This window comes from Thalassophryne amazonica, chromosome 8 (assembly GCF_902500255.1).
Source record: "Thalassophryne amazonica chromosome 8, fThaAma1.1, whole genome shotgun sequence".
NCBI classification, from domain to species: Eukaryota; Metazoa; Chordata; class Actinopteri; order Batrachoidiformes; family Batrachoididae; genus Thalassophryne; species Thalassophryne amazonica.
Window position 1 is genome coordinate 91,811,808 of NC_047110.1, and position 19,951 is coordinate 91,831,758.

Below are 19,951 nucleotides of genomic sequence, written 5' to 3' on the forward strand. Positions count from 1 at the left end.
GATACTATACATATTCTTTGTATTTTGTCTGCCTTTTATGCATGAAATGCTGCTAAAAAGGTAAAAACACAGTGTTCTTTTTGGGGCCAGGAACTCAATCCATTTTACATGGTTTCTTATGGGAAAATTGGTTTCGGTTTGGTTGTTGGCTTCATCAGCCTGTGACCTCCAACACTCACTGGATAGGTTCGCAGCCAAGTGTGAAGCGCCTGGGATGAAGATCAGCACCTCTAAATCTGAGGCCATGGTTCTCAGCAGGAAACCGATGGATTGCCTACTCCGGGTAGGGAATGCAGTCTTGTCCCAAGTGAAGGAGTTCAAGTACCTCGGGGTCTTGTTCATGAGTGAGGGGACAATGGAGCGTGAGATTGGCTGAAGAACTGGAGCAGCAGGGGCGGTGTTGCATTCGCTCTACTGTACTGTTGTGACGAAAAGGGAGCTCGGCCAAAAAGCGAAGCTCACGAGCTACTGGTCAATCTTCGTTCCTACTCTCACCTATGGTCATGAGGGTTGGTTCATAACCGAAAGAACTAGATCACAGGTACAAGCGGCTGAAATGGGCTTCCTTAGGAGGGCGGCTGGTGTCTCCCTTAGACATAGGGTGAGAAGCTCAGTCATGTGTGGGGAGCTCGGAGTAGAGCTGCCGCTCCTTCACATTGAAAGGAACCAGCTGAAGTGGTTCGGGCATCGGACATCCATAGGGAGGTGTTCCAGGCACGTCCACCTGGGAGGAGACCTCGGGGAAGAGCCAGGACTAAGTGGAGAGATTATATCTCCACACTGGCCTGGGAACGCCTAGGGATCCACCAGTCAGAGGTGGTCAATGTGTCCCGGGAAAGGGAAGTCTGGGGTCCCCTGCTAGAGCTGTTGCCCCCGCGACCTGAACCTGGATAAGCGGTTGAAGACGATTGATAAATAAAAAAACTATTGTCACATGAGGATTTTTCATGCAATTTGAAAAAGCCATTTAAAAAAAAAACTGCAATGGAAACACTTTTCCACAATTAAAAGTCACATGATGCACAGAACATGATGCCACATGACATTCTAAAATACACGATGTGGTACATGGACGAAGGAAGAGACAGAGCTTCTTAAACCTTATAAGAAACAAATGTTACAGCTATAATGGATTTGAAAAAAACAACAAACTGCCAATATTCAGCAAGACTGGCACTTCATTCACCATGACAACTGGAATGGCAGTCATCAAGCAAGACAGGACAAAACCTCGTAGTCACATAACATCGCTCAAAGGAAACGCTGTCATTTCACAATTCATTCTGAAAATATTAAATTTTGCACTAATCTGTAATGGCAACCCGTCTACTGTCATAGCAGTACGTTATACCTCATCTCCCATGTGCGACTGGAACTCAAATTTTGCTGGTGGACAAAAGGCTGTGGGGTACATTTCCATAAATCTCTGCCGGTCACTTCGTGGATCCAGATTGTCCACAGCATTTTCAATAATGTCAAGACCTTCGTGGCGTGATGTTTCTAGGTTGTACTCGGCTGACAGGTAGGTCCTCAAAGCCCGATTCAGGCTGGCGTGGTACCCCAAATCACAGCACTGAAAGAAAAGAAGAGGACTGACTTTGATGGAGCGCACTTCCCAATTCCAGCACTCAATTCACTGCAACTATAAAAAGTTAAGCTGAAGACATGACAAGCAAAACTGGCGCTGTGTTGTGATTTCTAAAGATTGACATTGTCATAGCTTGGAAGTTATTATGATTTAAGTCATAAAAGCAGCCACTACAATAATTTTGTTTCAAACTTGTAGTTTTCAAATAAAGAAATCACTATCTTATATCACCAATATGATATAAATCTATCTTTTCTGGAAAGAAATACAGAATCTTTAACCACATGGGCCAGTGGTTTCTCTGCATGCTCTTTTGCAGTCAAAGTGCACCATTATGCAACATGCTACTGTTAGCTTCAAAGTATCGAAGAAACACGGTAGACCTGTAACTGTAAGTATCCCCCCACCCCCCAACACAAAATGGAAACAGAAAAAGCTGCGACAGAGACAACTAATAAACACAGGCCACCAGAGATTCAACTGGGAAGAACTATGGATAATATATGGACATATTTCACAAGAAAGTTTTGCTGGATATCTGCTGGACAGGTAAGACAACACTGACCCAGAAATGCTATGTCAGCTGTCAGTAGTTACAACATAACAAACAAGTTCAACATTATTACTTGGTTAGCAAAATCAATCAGTGGGAAGACTAACATTTTATCCTATCTTCATCAAAACCATTTTCTCTACTTGTAAGTGGAAAATTCTGAACTCCTAGTTTCCAATGAATTGCACAATGAACTTTGAACTTTGCACATGCACATCCTCCCCTAATGTCTGTAAAATCTGGCAAAATTTCGCAGTTTTATATTTGCCAAGATATCCCTTTAAAATAAACACTATACCAACAATAAAAATCAACAATATTTTTCTGAAATACCACAGTAATAAATGTACTCGATGGAATATCCCGTTTCCTTTTGTGTCACAAGATATTCCTTTTATTTGTCATGTGATCACAGCCTCCCAGCTAATGATATTGATTATATATGCATTTACTGTGCATTACTTTTCATATGCTTATTTATGAATGCTTTATGAGTACAAGCTGCATTGCTAATACTTTCAGATGCCGTGAAAGTTATATCATTAAGGGTTAAACGCTCTGACGACTTATCAAAACTTACATATTAAATGTATATTACAGGTTGGGCCTGTAAATAAAACAATGGAAGCTTACCTGTTGAACAAGCAGTGCTGCTGTGTGTATTATGTAATGTGAATGTTTCCAGCAGCAGCTAATAAGGATCTTTAATAAGAACAACATGGACATGGGCTTCTTCGGGGAAGATGCGCACACACACACGCGACCCAGGTACCTGCCAGTTTCAACCTTGTTTCTGACTATAAAAAGCTTCCCTCATCAATAAACAAACTGTGTGAGACTATACACACACACACACACACACACACACACACACACACACACACACACACACACACACACACACACACACACACACACACACACACACACACACACACACACACACACACACACACACACACCCCCAGTGGAGATGTGATGGCTTGTGGGCGAGGGGGGGTAATTTCAGCACACAGCGTGGCTTTGAGCAGAGGTTGAATTTCTTTTCTCCTTCAGCACTGTTTGGAATATAAAACCCTGCACACGCGCTAACAGCAACCTTCACTTGCTTCTTCAAGCCACTGAAAGTGGTGCCACAAAATTTATTTCCCTAAAACACAATAATCCAGGTGGGCTCAATTCTAAATAAACCGTGTTTACGGGTCCAGTTGGAGAGACTCAAACAAAAGCCATCTGTTGAAAAGGCAAAAGTAGAGCGACACAAGTGACGACCCACAGCTGTATCTAAGAAAAGGATTTCAGAGTGGGTGCACGCCTACGCTCCATCCAGTGTGATGACAGACTCAGGGATGTGGAAAACATCTCTGAAAACAGTGAAACACACACACACACATACATACCAGAGCTGAATATATGTGAAGACAAAATAATAAGGAGCCACAGGACAGGAGGTGGAATTGAGTTTAACTATAACAGTTAACGAGATCAAACACAACTTACGTGTGTGAGAATGATTCATGCAAATTCATTCTTTGTGATTCACTGATACTATGTGTTTCTGTGCGGCCTTCGCATTTGGTCAAGACTTAAACAATGTGATGACCTTGAGTTTAATCTTTCAAGGTCACCCAAAGTCATGTAACCAACATGACGCTGATATGAGGCAATCTCATATTAGCAATTTAAACACGTTATCTTGCAATACAAGACAGATCAAAAACCTTGGGCAGTGATTCAATAGGTATCAAGATTCTTAAGAAATGCGATCCAGTATTACGATATATTATGAACACTGAACCATAGGAAAAGGTTGAATAATACACTTTAAGAGACATGCCACATTTTTCGTGTGTCTGCTTGAAACGGACGAGAGGTCACGTAATACTCAGATTGGTCCCTCTGGTGAATAAAAGTGGTACTACGTTCGTTCCACCTCATCTACAGTAGAGGCAACTGAATTTGAAATATTGTGATTTGTGACTTTAAAAATCAAACTAACCAGCTAAATGACATTCACCTTTCAAGGTTACACAAGTTCAAAGGTTATGTGACAAATAGAAAGGCGATATATGACTTCATATTAGTGTTTAAAAGTATGAATATTTAGGGTCGGCCTTTGAAAAATCAAATCACTTTCTCCTTGGCCGATGCTCAAATATTCCACCAAGTTTATGCTAAAACAGATCAAAACTCAAGTTATTTTCTTCACACCCAGACAGGCACACATGACTAAAAACAATACCCACCCCCCCACCCCCACACACGACATGTGAGTGAAATATTTTCATCTAAGTGATTTTCCAGCACGTATGTGTCAACAAAAATGATAACACAGCCAATAAATTTTTAAGAGTATAAATATGAACCAATATGAGAGCTGGAGTTGGTACACATTGAAATACTGGACAGTTTGTGCTCCCCTGACTATAGTTTTTCCCTAATATAATGTGATCTCTCTCTCTTAGTCTCTCTTTTAAAATCAGGATTTACAATTAAACTCATCAGTCTGCTCTCTGGAGTTGGCATCAGTTGAAAACACCCTTAAATAAGAGCACAGGAACTCCAAGAACCCCACTAAAACCTTCTAATATTTACTTTAGTTAAGGGGGGGGGGGACACAAAAACCTGATCAGCTGTATAATTGTGACTGTAAAACATGTTCTAAGCACTCGCATTTCTCAGGATCATTGTAGATAAACATTCTGAGCTGAAGCCTCAACATGAGACACGAGCATGTGGTTCATACTTACATCAATTAAGTCAGACATGTCGTGGATATAGTATTTGAAAACAGAGGCGTTTGTCGCTTCCAACGTTAGCAGGTACTCGTTCCTTGCTTTGATTGACTTCAGCTTGTTCTCAGAGTACTTAGCTTGGCGCTGATGACAGAATGAAATGAAAGAAAAACAGGAAACAGAGTGAGGGACAGAGGTTAAAATCAATGAGTGGAGAACTGTATTTATTCACATAATTTAACTTTTGTGTCTGTGCTCTCAGGTGTGCATCTCTTCCTTATAAAACAATCAGATATGCATGTAAATACATGAGCTATAATCCAATTTAAAAATAAGATTTTTTGTTGCTACTTCATTGTGATTCGATCCAATCCAATCCAATTAATGTGGAAATTCATTTTCCATGATAAATGAGATGTCAAAATTGGCATTGCTTACCTTGAAATACATATTTCATAAAATACCAAGGACTTTCTTCAGGTTTTTACTACTGCGCTGCAGCACTTTTGCCCTGCCTCTGCTTGCTTTCTGTTCACCACTGGGGGCAGCACGACATACAGAAGCAGAACGTGCAACATAGAAGAAGCTAAATGCTGAAATTCATCTTTTTTTTTTAATAACTTCTCAGTTTTCTTCTTTATTTTGTTGAGATTTAAGCCTATTGTGCAGCAGAGACAACACACTGATTGAGGCAGTGGCACATTAGAAAGAAGTGACGCAGACATGCAACAGAGCAGGAGTAAAAAACGGGCATTTAATAAGTGATGGACATTCCCGGACTCACATGTCCTCAGATCATCCATATTTATTACTTCCTATATGCATTCCAGACAAAGATTAGAACAAACTGAAATTTAACAGAAAACAGGCCCATTCTGAGAAAGAACAGTTTGCTCATTTGGCTGTTTCTTTGTTCACACTTGTGAGAAAAACAGTTGTATGTGAGAATGTACACATGAAGTGGGACATGGAGATGTAAAGCCCTGTTTTACCAAGCCATTACAATATAAACATTACAAATAAATTACCTTTTCGACTGTTCCAAATATGTTCTCCACCTCCTGAAATGCAGGAGGGAGAGAGACAAAAAAAGCGGCAGATGAAACGGTCCTCTGTGATTCCGGAAGCGATAAGAGGTGTTTTCAACAGGTGTTTTCTGAGAGAAAATGATTAATCCGCTACTAAATAATTATTTTATATACAGCGTCCAGCGCACAAAGAGGACGGGATTGTCATGATAAACTGCGTGAACATGCGGAGCCGAAATAGCCAGTCCTCGTAGCCGTGAGGTACTCTGGAAATGGGCTTCTAACAGCCTCATGCTCACCACTAACATGCCTCTGACATCCTCGTAGTACAGTAGTGATCAGTATAATAGTGCTATGTGACTAAAAAGATTAATCCAGGTTTTGAGTATATTTGTTATTGTTACATGGGAAACAAGGTACCAGTAGATTCAGTAGATTCTCACAAATCCAAAAAGACCAAGCATTCATGATATGCACATTCTTAAGGCTATGAAATTGGGCTATTAGTAAAAAAAAAAAGTAAAAAAGGGGGTGTTCACAATAATAGTAACATCTGCTGTTGACGCTACAAACTCAAAACTATTATGTTCAAACTGCTTTTTTTTTAGCAATCCTGTGAATCACTAAACTAGTATTTAGTTGTATAACCACAGTTTTTCATGATTTCTTCACATCTGCGAGGCATTAATTTTGTTGGTTTGGAACCAAGATTTTGCTCGTTTACTAGTGTGCTTGGGGTCATTGTCTTGTTGAAACACCCATTTCAAGGGCATGTCCTCTTCAGCATAAGGCAACATGACCTCTTCAAGTATTTTGACATATCCAAACTGATCCATGATACCTGGTATGCGATATATAGGCCCAACACCATAATAGGAGAAACATGCTCATATCATGATGCTTGCACCACCATGCTTCACTGTCTTCACTGTGACCTGTGGCTTGAATTCAGAGTTTGGGGGTCGTCTCACAAACTGTCTGCGGCCCTTGGACCCAAAAAGAACAATTTTACTCTCATCAGTCCACAAAAGATTCCTCCATTTCTCTTTAGGCCAGTTGATGTGTTCTTTGGCAAATTGTAACCTCTTCTGCACGTCTTTTATTTAACAGAGGGACTTTGCAGGGGATTCTTGTAAATAAATTAGCTTCACACAGATGTCTTCTATCTGTCACAGCACTTAAAGGTAACTCCAGACTGTCTTTGATCATCCTGGAGCTGATCAATGGGTGAGCCTTTGCCATTCTGGTTATTCTTCTATTGATTTTGATGGTTGTTTTCCACTTTCTTCCACGCGTCTCTGTTTTTTTGGTCCATTTTAAAGCATTGGAGATCATTGTAGATGAACAGCCTATAATTTTTTTGCACCTGCGTATAAGTTTTCCCCTCTTCAATCAACTTTTTAATCAAACTACGCTGTTCTTTTGAACAATGTGTTGAACGTCCCATTTTCCTCAGGCTGTCAAAGACAAAAGCATGTTCAACAGGTGCTGGTTTCATCCTTAAATAGGGGACACCTGATTCACACCTGTTTGTTCCACAAAATTGACAAACTCACTGACTGAATGCCACACTACTATTATTGTGAACACCCCCTTCTCTACTTTTTTTTACTAATAGCCCAATTTCATAGCCTTAAGAGTGTGCATATCATGAATGCTTGGTCTTGTTGGATTTGTGAGAATCTACTGAATCTACTGGTACCTTGTTTCCCATGTAGCAATAACAAATATACTCAGAACCTGTATTAATCTTTTTAGTCACATAGCACTACTATTATTCTGAACACTCCTGTACCTTGTGCACAAACTGCCCCAAGCTGTTTTTGCTAAATTTTGAACATCTTGAAATTAGTGCCATGCTCAGAGATGAGCCTCGTCAGCCGAATATTCTGCCCCTAAGAGCCACTATTCTCCCACGTTTGTTGAATAACTTGACTCTTACAAAAAAAAAAAAAAACATGCTACGTGGCTCATTATTCATCGTTCATTAATCGGTGAGCATTCAAAATCCTGTCTGATTTACCAAGATTATTGAAAAGTGGATGCTGTGACAACTAACTGCCTACACTTCAGGTTTCTTAAATCAGATGAAAATGGTTTTGGGGATATCCTGAATCCCTAAAGTTTCACCTTCTCTTTCATCTTCTCAATCTTCTTCACAGAGCTTCGCCTCTGGTATTTTTCCTCCATTCGGATGTTGAAGACGGGATCTGCTCTCCCGATCTGCTTTTCCTCTTGCTTCTCAGCCTCTTTCAGTTTGCTCTCAGCACTGATGCTCTCCGAGTGGTACATGTGGTAAGTCTTCATCACCTGGAAAGACAAGATTCACTCTGTAAAGTAGAGCTGGGCAAGTAGTTGAATTTTGATTACAATTACAATTTTGGCTTAGAACGATTGCAGAAAAAATGTAATTGAGATAAAACGATTGTTTTGCTGCATTCTGTTGACATTCTACAGTGCTGTGTGTGTGTGTGTGTGTGTGTGTGTGTGTGTGTGTGTGTGTGTGTGTGTGTGTGTGTGTGTGTGTGTGTGTCAGTGCGTATGCTGGGTGTAGATGCCCACTGTTGGCTGTAGCCTCTGCTAGGCTAGTGGTTGGGGGCGAGTTACTTTGGACTCAACAATTTTTTGTCTATTTTGACCATTTTATTAGAGATATCTGCGCTAATATGTCTTCCTATGCAGGTAATTACACTAACAGACAATCTAAGAAGTCTGTGCTCCAGTATTTCAGTTGAGAGAAATTATAGCATTCATTAAATTGTATAGTGGGACCATTAGCACTAATTAGAAGATATCTATAGCTTGGCAACCTTATCTCCACTGACAACACCACAGCCGGTGAGAAAATGTCACAGTCAGAGTTCTTAATAAAAGTAAGTTTGTCCAGGCTCTTTTTTTCACTTGATGTCACCACAGCAGAACAGATATGGATCTGCATGTTGATTTGGCACAGGTTTTATGCCAATCCCTTTTCTGATGCAATTTCACATTACATAGAGAATGGGCAGGGGTGGGCTTGAACTGGGAACCTCCTGCTCTGGAAACAAGCACAGAAACCACTTGGCCACCACGCTGTCAGTTAGAGTTCTTAATACCCTCTTTCAAATCACCCATTAAGAAAACTATTGCCCAGTCCACAAAAATATGCATTTATCAAAGTCAGCTTGCATGTTAACTGTGCTTGCACTTCAGTTGTCCTGGCCATGACACAGTGGTTACTTTAAAAACAAACAAACAAACAAAACAACAAATTTTTCAGTTCCATATTTAAAAATAAAGTTATATTTCCAGGCAGTAATTGTGTTCAATAATTGTGATTTAAATTTTTTGAAAAAACTGATTATTTTAAATAATTTTTGCCATAATCGAGCAGCCCTATTATAAAAGTAAGTGCCTTCGGCTGCTCCCTTTATTTCACTCGCGGTTACCACAGCGGATCCAAGGTGGAGCTACATGTTGATTTGGCACGGGTTTTATGACGGATGCTCTTCCTGACATAACTCCACATTATGGCAGGGGTGGGATTTGAACCGGGAACCTTCTGCACTGAAACCAAATGTATGAACCACTTGGCCAACACCCAGATCAGAGAAACACAGCACACTGACTTTAAAAACAACGAATGACTTGCAGGTCAGCTTCTGTGAATGTTTAAAACAGACAAACGGGGTCGAAGTTCAGAATGATCCATCTTCATAGTTGAAACTGACCTTTTGTAGCCACTAGTAAAGCTCCATTCTTTCACTCACCCATTCATCACAAATCGAGTCACATCAGTTCACAACAGGTGGTTTGTCTCTTCCTAAACCACAAACCAAAGACAAATTCTGTCTTGTCTTTTTATGTGGCGCTCCCTTAGAACCACAACAATCATGAGATAAATGCTGCCATTATTTCTCTGAAGGTTACAAATGATCATCTTATGGCCTCGGACAGTGGACTCATCTCTGTGCTTGTTCTGTTAGACCTCAGTGCTGCTTTTGATACTGTTGACCATAAAATTTTATTACAGAGATTAGAGCATGCCATAGGTATTAAAGGCACTGCGCTGCGGTGGTTTGAATCATATTTATCTAATAGATTACAATTTGTTCATGTAAATGGGGAATCTTCTTCACAGACTAAGGTTAATTATGGAGTTCCACAAGGTTCTGTGTTAGGACCAATTTTATTCACTTTATACATGCTTCCCTTAGGCAGTATTATTAGACGGCATTGCTTAAATTTTCATTGTTACGCAGATGATACCCAGCTTTATCTATCCATGAAGCCAGAGGACACACACCAATTAGCTAAACTGCAGGATTGTCTTACAGACATAAAGACATGGATGACCTCTAATTTCCTGCTTTTAAACTCAGATAAAACTGAAGTTATTGTACTTGGCCCCACAAATCTTAGAAACATGGTGTCTAACCAGATCCTTACTCTGGATGACATTACCCTGACCTCTAGTAATACTGTGAGAAATCTTGGAGTCATTTTTGATCAGGATATGTCATTCAAAGCGCATATTAAACAAATATGTAGGACTGCTTTTTTGCATTTACGCAATATCTCTAAAATCAGAAAGGTCTTGTCTCAGAGTGATGCTGAAAAACTAATTCATGCATTTATTTCCTCTAGGCTGGACTATTGTAATTCATTATTATCAGGTTGTCCTAAAAGTTCCCTAAAAAGCCTTCAGTTAATTCAAAATGCTGCAGCTAGAGTACTGACGGGGACTAGAAGGAGAGAGCATATCTCACCCATATTGGCCTCTCTTCATTGGCTTCCTGTTAATTCTAGAATAGAATTTAAAATTCTTCTTCTTACTTATAAGGTTTTGAATAATCAGGTCCCATCTTATCTTAGGGACCTCGTAGTACCATATCACCCCAATAGAGCGCTTCGCTCTCAGACTGCAGGCTTACTTGTAGTTCCTAGGGTTTGTAAGAGTAGAATGGGAGGCAGAGCCTTCAGCTTTCAGGCTCCTCTCCTGTGGAACCAGCTCCCAATTCAGATCAGGGAGACAGACACCCTCTCTACTTTTAAGATTAGGCTTAAAACTTTCCTTTTTGCTAAAGCTTATAGTTAGGGCTGGATCAGGTGACCCTGAACCATCCCTTAGTTATGCTGCTATAGACGTAGACTGCTGGGGGGTTCCCATGATGCACTGTTTCTTTCTCTTTTTGCTCTGTATGCACCACTCTGCATTTAATCATTAGTGATCGATCTCTGCTCCCCTCCACAGCATGTCTTTTTCCTGGTTCTCTCCCTCAGCCCCAACCAGTCCCAGCAGAAGACTGCCCCTCCCTGAGCCTGGTTCTGCTGGAGGTTTCTTCCTGTTAAAAGGGAGTTTTTCCTTCCCACTGTAGCCAAGTGCTTGCTCACAGGGGGTCGTTTTGACCGTTGGGGTTTTACATAATTATTGTATGGCCTTGCCTTACAATATAAAGCGCCTTGGGGCAACTGTTTGTTGTGATTTGGCGCTATATAAAAAAAATTGATTGATTGATTGATTGAAGGAAAAAAAAACAAAACAAAACAAAAACTTTCAGGACACAACTTTAGGTTTGGCCACAGAGTTTCACAAATATTCTACTTCATTTAATTAAACTAATTGTAAATATTAAATGTAAACACTAGTAGGCAACCGGAAAACATAGAAATCATTATAAAATTTAAACAAACAAAAACGCAAATTCAAAATACCCCATTTTAAACAATTTATTTATTTTAAGCCAGTGATTTTCACCTTTTCAGAAGCTGTTTATCCTTATAGGCCATTTCTAATATAGCCATTTTTGATCCCTTATCTCCCCCAATCCACCACCAGCTAAATACAAAAACATCTTAGTTGAGCATTTCCAAATCATTCAAAACACCAAACGTACATCAAGACGTGTCTAAAAGCATGAAGCTTATAATATCACAGTTGCCTATTAAATGGACCCTTTTAGAGTTTGTGTCATTGCTCTTTGACCATTAAGCAAAAGCAATACCAGTGTGCTGGGAAATACATGACACTGATGCTGACATGCTGATTACAGATACTTCCTAAGTTCTGACTCAACAGCACCACAAGGAATTCAGGGCATTCCCCAAACAATGGAAGCAGAGGTACTTTCTCTAAGACTGCAAGGGAAGCCCAGCTTCCCCTAAAATGTCAAAAATTAATTGGTCAAATATGTACAGTTGTGTTAACATTTCACTGACTACAAATGCGTTAGAACACACTCATCTCGAGGACAAGTTCGTTCAGAATCAGTTACTTATCACAAATCGACGGATTGGATTTTGTTAAATTCTCATATATTCCCGTAGCGTCAGTGCCATAGATGTGAAGAAATCTATGGTTTTCTTCTATGGTCTATGGCCACTGCATTTGCCCGTAGAAGCTGAGCATCCATTCCCAACGCCTGCGTGGCTTGGTGCCACAACGCGTCCTTCCATAGGGATTACATGGCAACCTGTCGCCGCTGTTGCTCGCGTCGCATCCGGTGTGAACGTGGCTTAATGGTTATTGGATAAATGTCATGATGTTGTCCCACCTCTGACGCTCAGCGTTTCTGGGGGTGAACCGAGGTGTGGGCTGGCCTGGATGCTGAGCTTCCACATGATGACTGGAGGATCAGTCAAAAGGCTGAATTCTGTTTTGACTGACAGCTACTTTAAGATATATACTGTCACTTAAAGGACACGTCATACATTATTTAACGTCCCAGTTAGCAACACAATATCAAGGTATTCATGTTTGTAAATCTCTTTAATATTATTTGCACAAATCATAATAATAATAATCACCATCATCATCATCAGTGGTCACTGATGTATTTTATTGAGAATTATCCCTCTTGTTCGGTGTGTTTGCAGGTGTATTTCCGGTGTCGCCGACTGAACAGTCCCCCCTAAAAGTTTGTCCACCCTGCCTTCACTACGCATGCGTCATTTCTGTGCATCAGCCGCGGTTCACTTATTATCACCTCGTTTGTGCTTAAAACTGCACTCCAGTCATCATCTACCTCAGCAACAGATATTTTGTACAACAATCATTTCCACATAAATTCTGCATGATTACCTCCGCCAAGGAGGTTATGTTTTCGGTCGCGTTTGTTTGTTTGTCAGCAGGATAACTCAAAAAGTTTTGAACGGATTTTGATGAAATTTTGTGGAGTGGTTGGAAATGACAAGAGGAACAAGTGATTAACTTTTAGTGGTGATCCAGATCACGATCCGGATCCCGATGCTAACGCGTTAGCATGTCTATGGCATTTTCAATGTTAAAAGTTAGCATTAAGCAGTTGCAGCTGTCATGTTTGGGTGCATTTGTTTTCAAATTGTAATATTTCTTAAATTTATTTTTGTTTATATATTAATAATCTAATGATTATTATATACAATTTTAGAGAAAGCGACAAAAAGAAATAGATCACTGTGCCAAGGAGGGAATCTCATTAGGGTCAGTGAACCTATGGCCTTGTTTAGTGAAGTGTTTCATAAATGTTAAAAAATTCATATATTTTCAGTTTAGTTGAATAATAAATTGAATTTTGTCTCTTATTTGTTTTTGTCTATAAGCACATGCAATATCAGTGCTCAGATGACAGTAGCTTCTGGGAAAGGTGCAAGTTGCAAAAACTGTGATGCCAAGCGCTAAGAACACATGCTATCCAGTCACAGCAGATGAAACTTTTTTTTTACTACTGAGCAAACATCATTGTTAGACTTTTTAGGTTCAATGATTCCACGGTGTGTAGATGTGATGGCGTCAGTGACCCCATGGCCTTGGCGGAGGTTTGCACTCTCTGAGTGCTTCTAGTTTCATAATAAAACACCGAAGAAGTGATCAGCCAGAGGAGCTGCTGCTGCATTCAGTGCACCTCCGTCATTTCAAGCCGTTAGTAGCGACTCACAGATTATCGCATCATTTCTGCTTAAAACTGCCTCGTTTCTGCTTAAAACTGACTTTAGAATGATTTAAGAGGTTTTACCTTGTCATCTGATGGTTAATAATCCCATTTTTTTTCCAATTTATTTCATTTTTTATAGCACCAAATCACAACAAAGTTGCCTCAAGGCCCTTCACACAAGCAAGGCCCAACCCTACCAATCCCCCAGAGCAAGCACACAGGTGACAGTGGTACGGAAAAACTCCCTCTGAGGAAGGAACCTCAAGCAGACCAGACTCAAAGAGGTGACTCTCTGGTTGGGCCATGCTACAGACACAAATACTGACACAAATTACAAAAACAATTCCTAATAAAATGAATTAAAAGAGTAAAAAGCATAGTGACATACTATTCCAGGGAAAATAAGTAAGTGCGTCTTAAGTCTAGACTTGAAAGTCTCTACAGAATCTGACTGTTTTATTGATGCAGGGAGATCATTCCACAGAGCAGGGGCACGATAAGAGAAAGCTCTGTGATCCACAGACTTTTTATTTACCCTAAGGACACAAAGTAGTCCTGCACCATGAGAACGCAAAGCCCGGGCCAGTACGTAGGGTTTAATTAGGTCAGCTAGGTAGGGAAGTGCCAGTCCATGAACACCTTTATAGGCCAGTAGCAGAACCTTAAAATCTGATCTCACTGGGACAGGAAGTCACTGAAGAGATGCCAAAATGGGTGTAATGTGGTCAAACTTTCTGCTTCGTGTCAAAGGTCTGGCAGCCGAATTTTGAACCAATTGGAGACCCCTAATGCTGGACCTCGGTAAACCAGAAAATAAAACATTGCAGTAGTCCAATCTAGAAGAAATAAATGCATGAATCAGGGTCTCAGCATCAGCCATAGACAAGGATGGGACAAATCTTCACTATATTTCGCAAGTGGAAGAAAGCAGTCCTCGTAATATTTCTAATGTGGAGATCAAAGGACAACATATTATCAAAAATTACCCCAAGGTTCCTCACTTTGTCCTTATAATGTATGACATATGAGCCTAAGCTAAGCATTAACTGGTCAAATGCCGATGTCTCACTGGACCAAGAACCATCATTTTAGTCACATCAGAGTTTAAAAATAGGAAGTTGCTAGACATCCAACTTCTCACTGATGCAAGGCAATCTTCTAAGGATTTTATGTGGATGGATGAGATTACCAGCAGTTATCGGCATGTATAACTGAGTATCATCAGCATAGCAGTGAAAGGTAATCCCAAAACATTATTCCCTTTGATCGCTTTGGGTGTAGAGACTTGGTCCCAAATGACGCATGCGCAGTGAAGAAGGGGCAGACAATTTTTTTTTTTTTTTGGGGGGGGGGGGCGTTTGGTCTGCAACACTGGAAAACGTCTTAGTCCGCAATTCTCGCCATTTTTGGCCTGTGGCGTACATTTTAGGAAAAGCACAAACATCCCAATGGCCAACAGACAGCGTGAAAGGAACGCTGCTATGTCCAATAACAAACCTTCTAAGCTTTCATTTGAAAATAATGGCTCAGATATACATAGGATGTAGAGAGAGGAGGCGACACACTTCACCCTGAAACTCTTAATTTTTTGAAAGCCTGTTGGACAGCTGTGCCCAACTCTGCCCTGCAATTTTTCTAACGCTACCTGTTCCACTCTCAGGCAATTAACTCTATCAGGTGTGCTCAGCCAATCAAGAGCTGGAAGATACCACTTCTAAAAACTCAGGTGTGACTTGAGTAGGTAGATGTGGAAAACCTGCAGGGCAGGGGCTCTCCAGGAACAAGGTTGGGGACTGTTGCTGTACTTTAATTATATATTTTGTAATGTCCTAGCACAGGGGTCACTAACATAAACATGGTGAGAACATGCAAATTCCACACAGAAAGTCCCAGCCGGGAAGCAATTCCATGGCCTTCTTGCTGTGAGGCAACAGTGCAAACCACTAATCCACTGTGTTACCTGCTAAGTGTACATTACATGTACCCCTCCAGATTTGGAAAACCTACACTTCATCATCTGGTCGTGTTTCTTAAGTCAAAATCGTTATTAAATTATGCATGAACACACCCGTAAGTCTGATGTCCTACCAGGGATGGACAGCTATCAGCATTATCAGTCATCTACAAATAAAACCTCTGTCTGCTCTTGGTCTCTTTAAAGAATCGTAAAAGTACTGGCTTTATGTAGAGCAGCGTCAGCGTCGTCCTGCAGAAAGCATGTGTCTGTCTGTCACAGGGGAGAAAATCCTCCACTGTGTTTAGCATTACTGACAGACCACACTTGGAGGAGGGATGAGAAGGAGCTAGGAACTAATTCAGCATTTTTTTCACCTCATCATTATGGATAATTGATCATTTTCCAATGAGTCCATCCATGGAAGAAACACTGTGAAAAAGATCAACACGAGCACGGAAAACCAGAAAAAAAATTGGCTCGCCAACTAACAAAAGGAAAGTACAACAACAAAAACCAATAACCTATTTATTTCATATGACCCGATCATCAGGGGTGGTACTCGCGCGGCCTGTGAAATCTGTTTCCTGTAAAGGTGAAAGAGCTTCGTGTCATAATCTGCGAAAGGCACTAAACTGAGAACAAGGACAGGAATTGTACGGGTGAAGGCAGCAGCAGGGAGCACGAGTGGTTTCACCGAAAATGAACAGACTCCGGCAAATTATAGTTCTGCGTCTTGCATATGTACTACAGTTGTCTGCATAAACCTCATCTTTTGTAAAAATAACACTCACTCTTCTGAAAATCTAAACATCCTTCCTCTAAAGGGAGTTATTTCTGTACCAGTGGAACACCAGCCTGACCCAGACCTGGCTTGTTTGGAGCTCTTTGCCTTTGGTGGGGTTTGGTCCAGCTGGAACCAGTGAGGAGATGGGTGAGTGACCTTGGACCTGGTACTCCTCATTTACTGGTCTGGAGTCTGCTGCTCCTGTATTTACTTTGCTGCTATTTTTAGAGGAACACATTTAGAGATGGACCAGACCTGTTATTTCAATGCTGATGGCCGACATTGGGACTCTAAATGTCTGACGCAATGCCTGACCCTGCGTGTGAGTGTGTGTGTCCTCCTCCAGGGGGTAAAAGCAGGTCGAATGTGCAGTTTTGGTTGTGATTAGAGAGCCACACATCAGCTCTGGACTAACATTCAGCAGCTGACTGGAAGTATAACTACTGTGCTCCTGTACAGTAACCAGACTCTCTATAAGCAAACGACGTTCCTTTTCACTCCCGTCTCTTGGGAAGCTTGGTGTGTATCCTCACTGATGTATACCCCACGACATCATTCCAATCAGTGCTGGAATCATACATGTCTTCTGATTACCAAACTGTTGTTAAAGCGCAATTAATTGATGCTAACGACGATCAGTGAGGATGACAAAAGGTCTGACAGATGACATGCAGATGTACAACACGCGTTGTAAAACTGATAAGTTGGTTCAAATCAAAACAGCCTGAAAAAGTAAATAAATAAAGCAATAATTTATAAACATGATTGTTGGCAGATGTAAAATTTGTGACTTTGATGTTTCTAGAAAATTACATTTGAATGTAATTCCCACTGTCGCCAAGTGCTTGCTCACAGGGGGTCGTTTTGACCGTTGGGGTTTTTACGTAATTATTGTATGGCCTTGCCTTACAATATAAAGCGCCTTGGGGCAACTGTTTGCTGTGATGTGGCGCTATATAAATAAAATTGATTGATTGATTGAATAAATATAGCCAGCATACAGCATGTTTGTTTGATGTGGCATGTGTTTTTTCAAACTAACCTAATTTTAGAGTTAAATCATGACAAATTAAAACTTTTAAAAGGAGAAGACCAACTCTCCAACATCGAAGTGGTATTAGGAGAACAAAAGAAGTATGAAGAAAATGGATTGCAAAATCTGATTACTTTATTATTATCTAGTCTAATATATAAAGCTGACCGTGTGTGTGTGTTTTCGCTATGCACAGCCACAGTAATTAATCAATCCACACCAAACTTGGTAAGGTGACTGGTGGCACCAAGTGGGAGGTCACTAGGGCCCTTATGGCCCAGTCACACAGCACTTAATGAAGGGCAATGAAGACCAAACAGAACAAGAAATCTGGACTTTCGTTGACTTTCGTTGGCATCGTTGAACCTTTGCGCAGCTTCATTCCTGCAGCTGGCGCTTCATCAGGATTTTTAAACTGTTGAAAAATTTGAACGAATGCCACCGAAAACCTCAATTCGTCCGTGTTTCGTTTTGCTGTCATTCTTCACGGTTTTTATCGTTTGCTTTGTTTTTGTAATGTTAGAGTTTAGTTTGACTTTGTTTGACCAGCTGAATGTTTTCAAACAGTACAGAAGCTGTTTCTGAGCGGTGCTGCTGCTGCCGGTGCATTCATGTATCGTCAGAAATTACAGGGCAAACTCATCCTGTTTTCTTGGATTTTTTTTTATCTGGGTGGGGGTCAGCTTTACTGGGCTCAGGCACCTTAAGGTGCGTTTACACATAAGCAAGACGCGTTGCGAATGTCATTTTTCTGTCATTCGTGACACATTCCTGACATTCTTAACATGACTTAACGCATCTGAATAGGTTTCTTAATAGAGCGTGTTGGTGCGTGATATTCTTGATTTTTGTGGAGCATGTTTTTGCCTGTCAAAAAAATCTTCCACGAATGTCACACACCACCCTCATTTCGCCTCACGTCGTGGAGGTCGCAACTGAGCATGTCGATCCGTCTTGATGAGTATTGATCCTTAATACAACGTGACAACGTTCGTAGTGGTTCCTGTGATGGTTCTTGGAGCCCAAACTGTCACGCGTTATTACGAAGTGACACGGAAACTGTCAAGTTTTGACACGACTTGTAATGCAGCGTCACATTTCACTAAGCGCCACGACAAATCAGTTTTCTGTCACGTGCACACAATTAAACTCGACTCCACAGCATTCAGTTTGATGCAGTATGCCGAAGAGGAAGAGTGACGCAAAGTCAGCCAAGTGTCGTTCCACAGTTCCTGCTGAAGCTCATCAGGATGCTCCTACAGGTGTTCCACCTACTGTTGTAACCGATGAGCGGGAGAGTGAGTCTGAGCCAGAGGAACCAGAGGAGACTAATGTGCAGCCAGACATCTCTGCACCTCCTCCAGTCCGGCGGAGGAAGAAGCGTGCGCACAGTTAAACCCTGCTGCACCGCATTCAGTTTGATTGCTGACACCAAGTCGGCTAAAAGTCTTATTTCAGTGCTCTTCAGCGCGCTCCTGCAGGTGTTCCACCTGCTGCATGTGCCTGATGTTTGGGAAAATGCGCGAGACGAGAGCCACATGAAGCCACACATCTGGCTCTGTCCGTCTCCTCCTCCTCCTCTCTGCGCCGCTCCATGGCATAGAGCCCAACTACGCATGCAGTCACAAAGTTCTTCTGAAAAACTGGAGCAATCTGAATTGTTAGCAATGGTTGATGAATATGGGTGTGTGTATGGAGACAATTCACCTCGTTCACAACGTGACAGAATGTAACGTTGTTAATATTTGCATAACAGCGCGCAACAATGCGGAATATTATTCTTGACCGTGTGTAATGGTTCCTGATAATTCTCCAGCAACATGTGCCATTAATCGTAACGCGTGGTAACAGTTTGCAGCAGTTCCTGAGGACACCTGACGCCTCTGCCCCGAATCATCCCATTCGTGATCAGCAGCCAAGAATGTGTACTTCGTGGCATTCGTGACTTGTCGTCGTTATGTGTAAACGCAGCACTATATAGGCCAGAATTAATCTTTTGTGTGGATATAATTAATTGTTTTGCCACAAGCAACTGCTGAATTTGAAACAACAAAAAATTTGTGCAATTTCTGATGTGGCATTCGTAACTTGTCGTCGTTATGTGTAAACGCAGCACTATATAGGCCAGAATTAATCTTTTGTGTGGATATAATTAATTGTTTTGCCACAAGCAACTGCTGAATTTGAAACAACAAAAAAGTTGTGTAATTTCTGATGGTCCTTGGTTTTGTTTTGTTCCTCTTTCCTCCCTTTTGCACTCTTGGTTTGCAGGCTATTCAGTGATAAAAACTCGTTCACCCACCTTTTCTCAACGAATTGTGACTTTTTAAAACTTTTTTCCCTTCATTCAGGAATCGTCATATGCTGTGTGACTGGGCCAT

At 41.0% G+C, this 19,951-nt stretch overlaps 1 protein-coding gene across 1 annotated transcript in view; it reads right to left on the reverse strand.

The window, feature by feature from the left end:
• The window catches only part of LOC117516093 (SLIT-ROBO Rho GTPase-activating protein 1-like), a 245,944-nt gene that overhangs the window by 56,786 nt on the left and 169,207 nt on the right, over nucleotides 1-19,951 (reverse strand). The window contains 3 exon segments of the mRNA XM_034176985.1: nucleotides 1,352-1,573; nucleotides 4,892-5,020; nucleotides 8,035-8,214. Of these exon segments, the coding sequence (XP_034032876.1) occupies nucleotides 1,352-1,573; nucleotides 4,892-5,020; nucleotides 8,035-8,214 (531 nt within the window).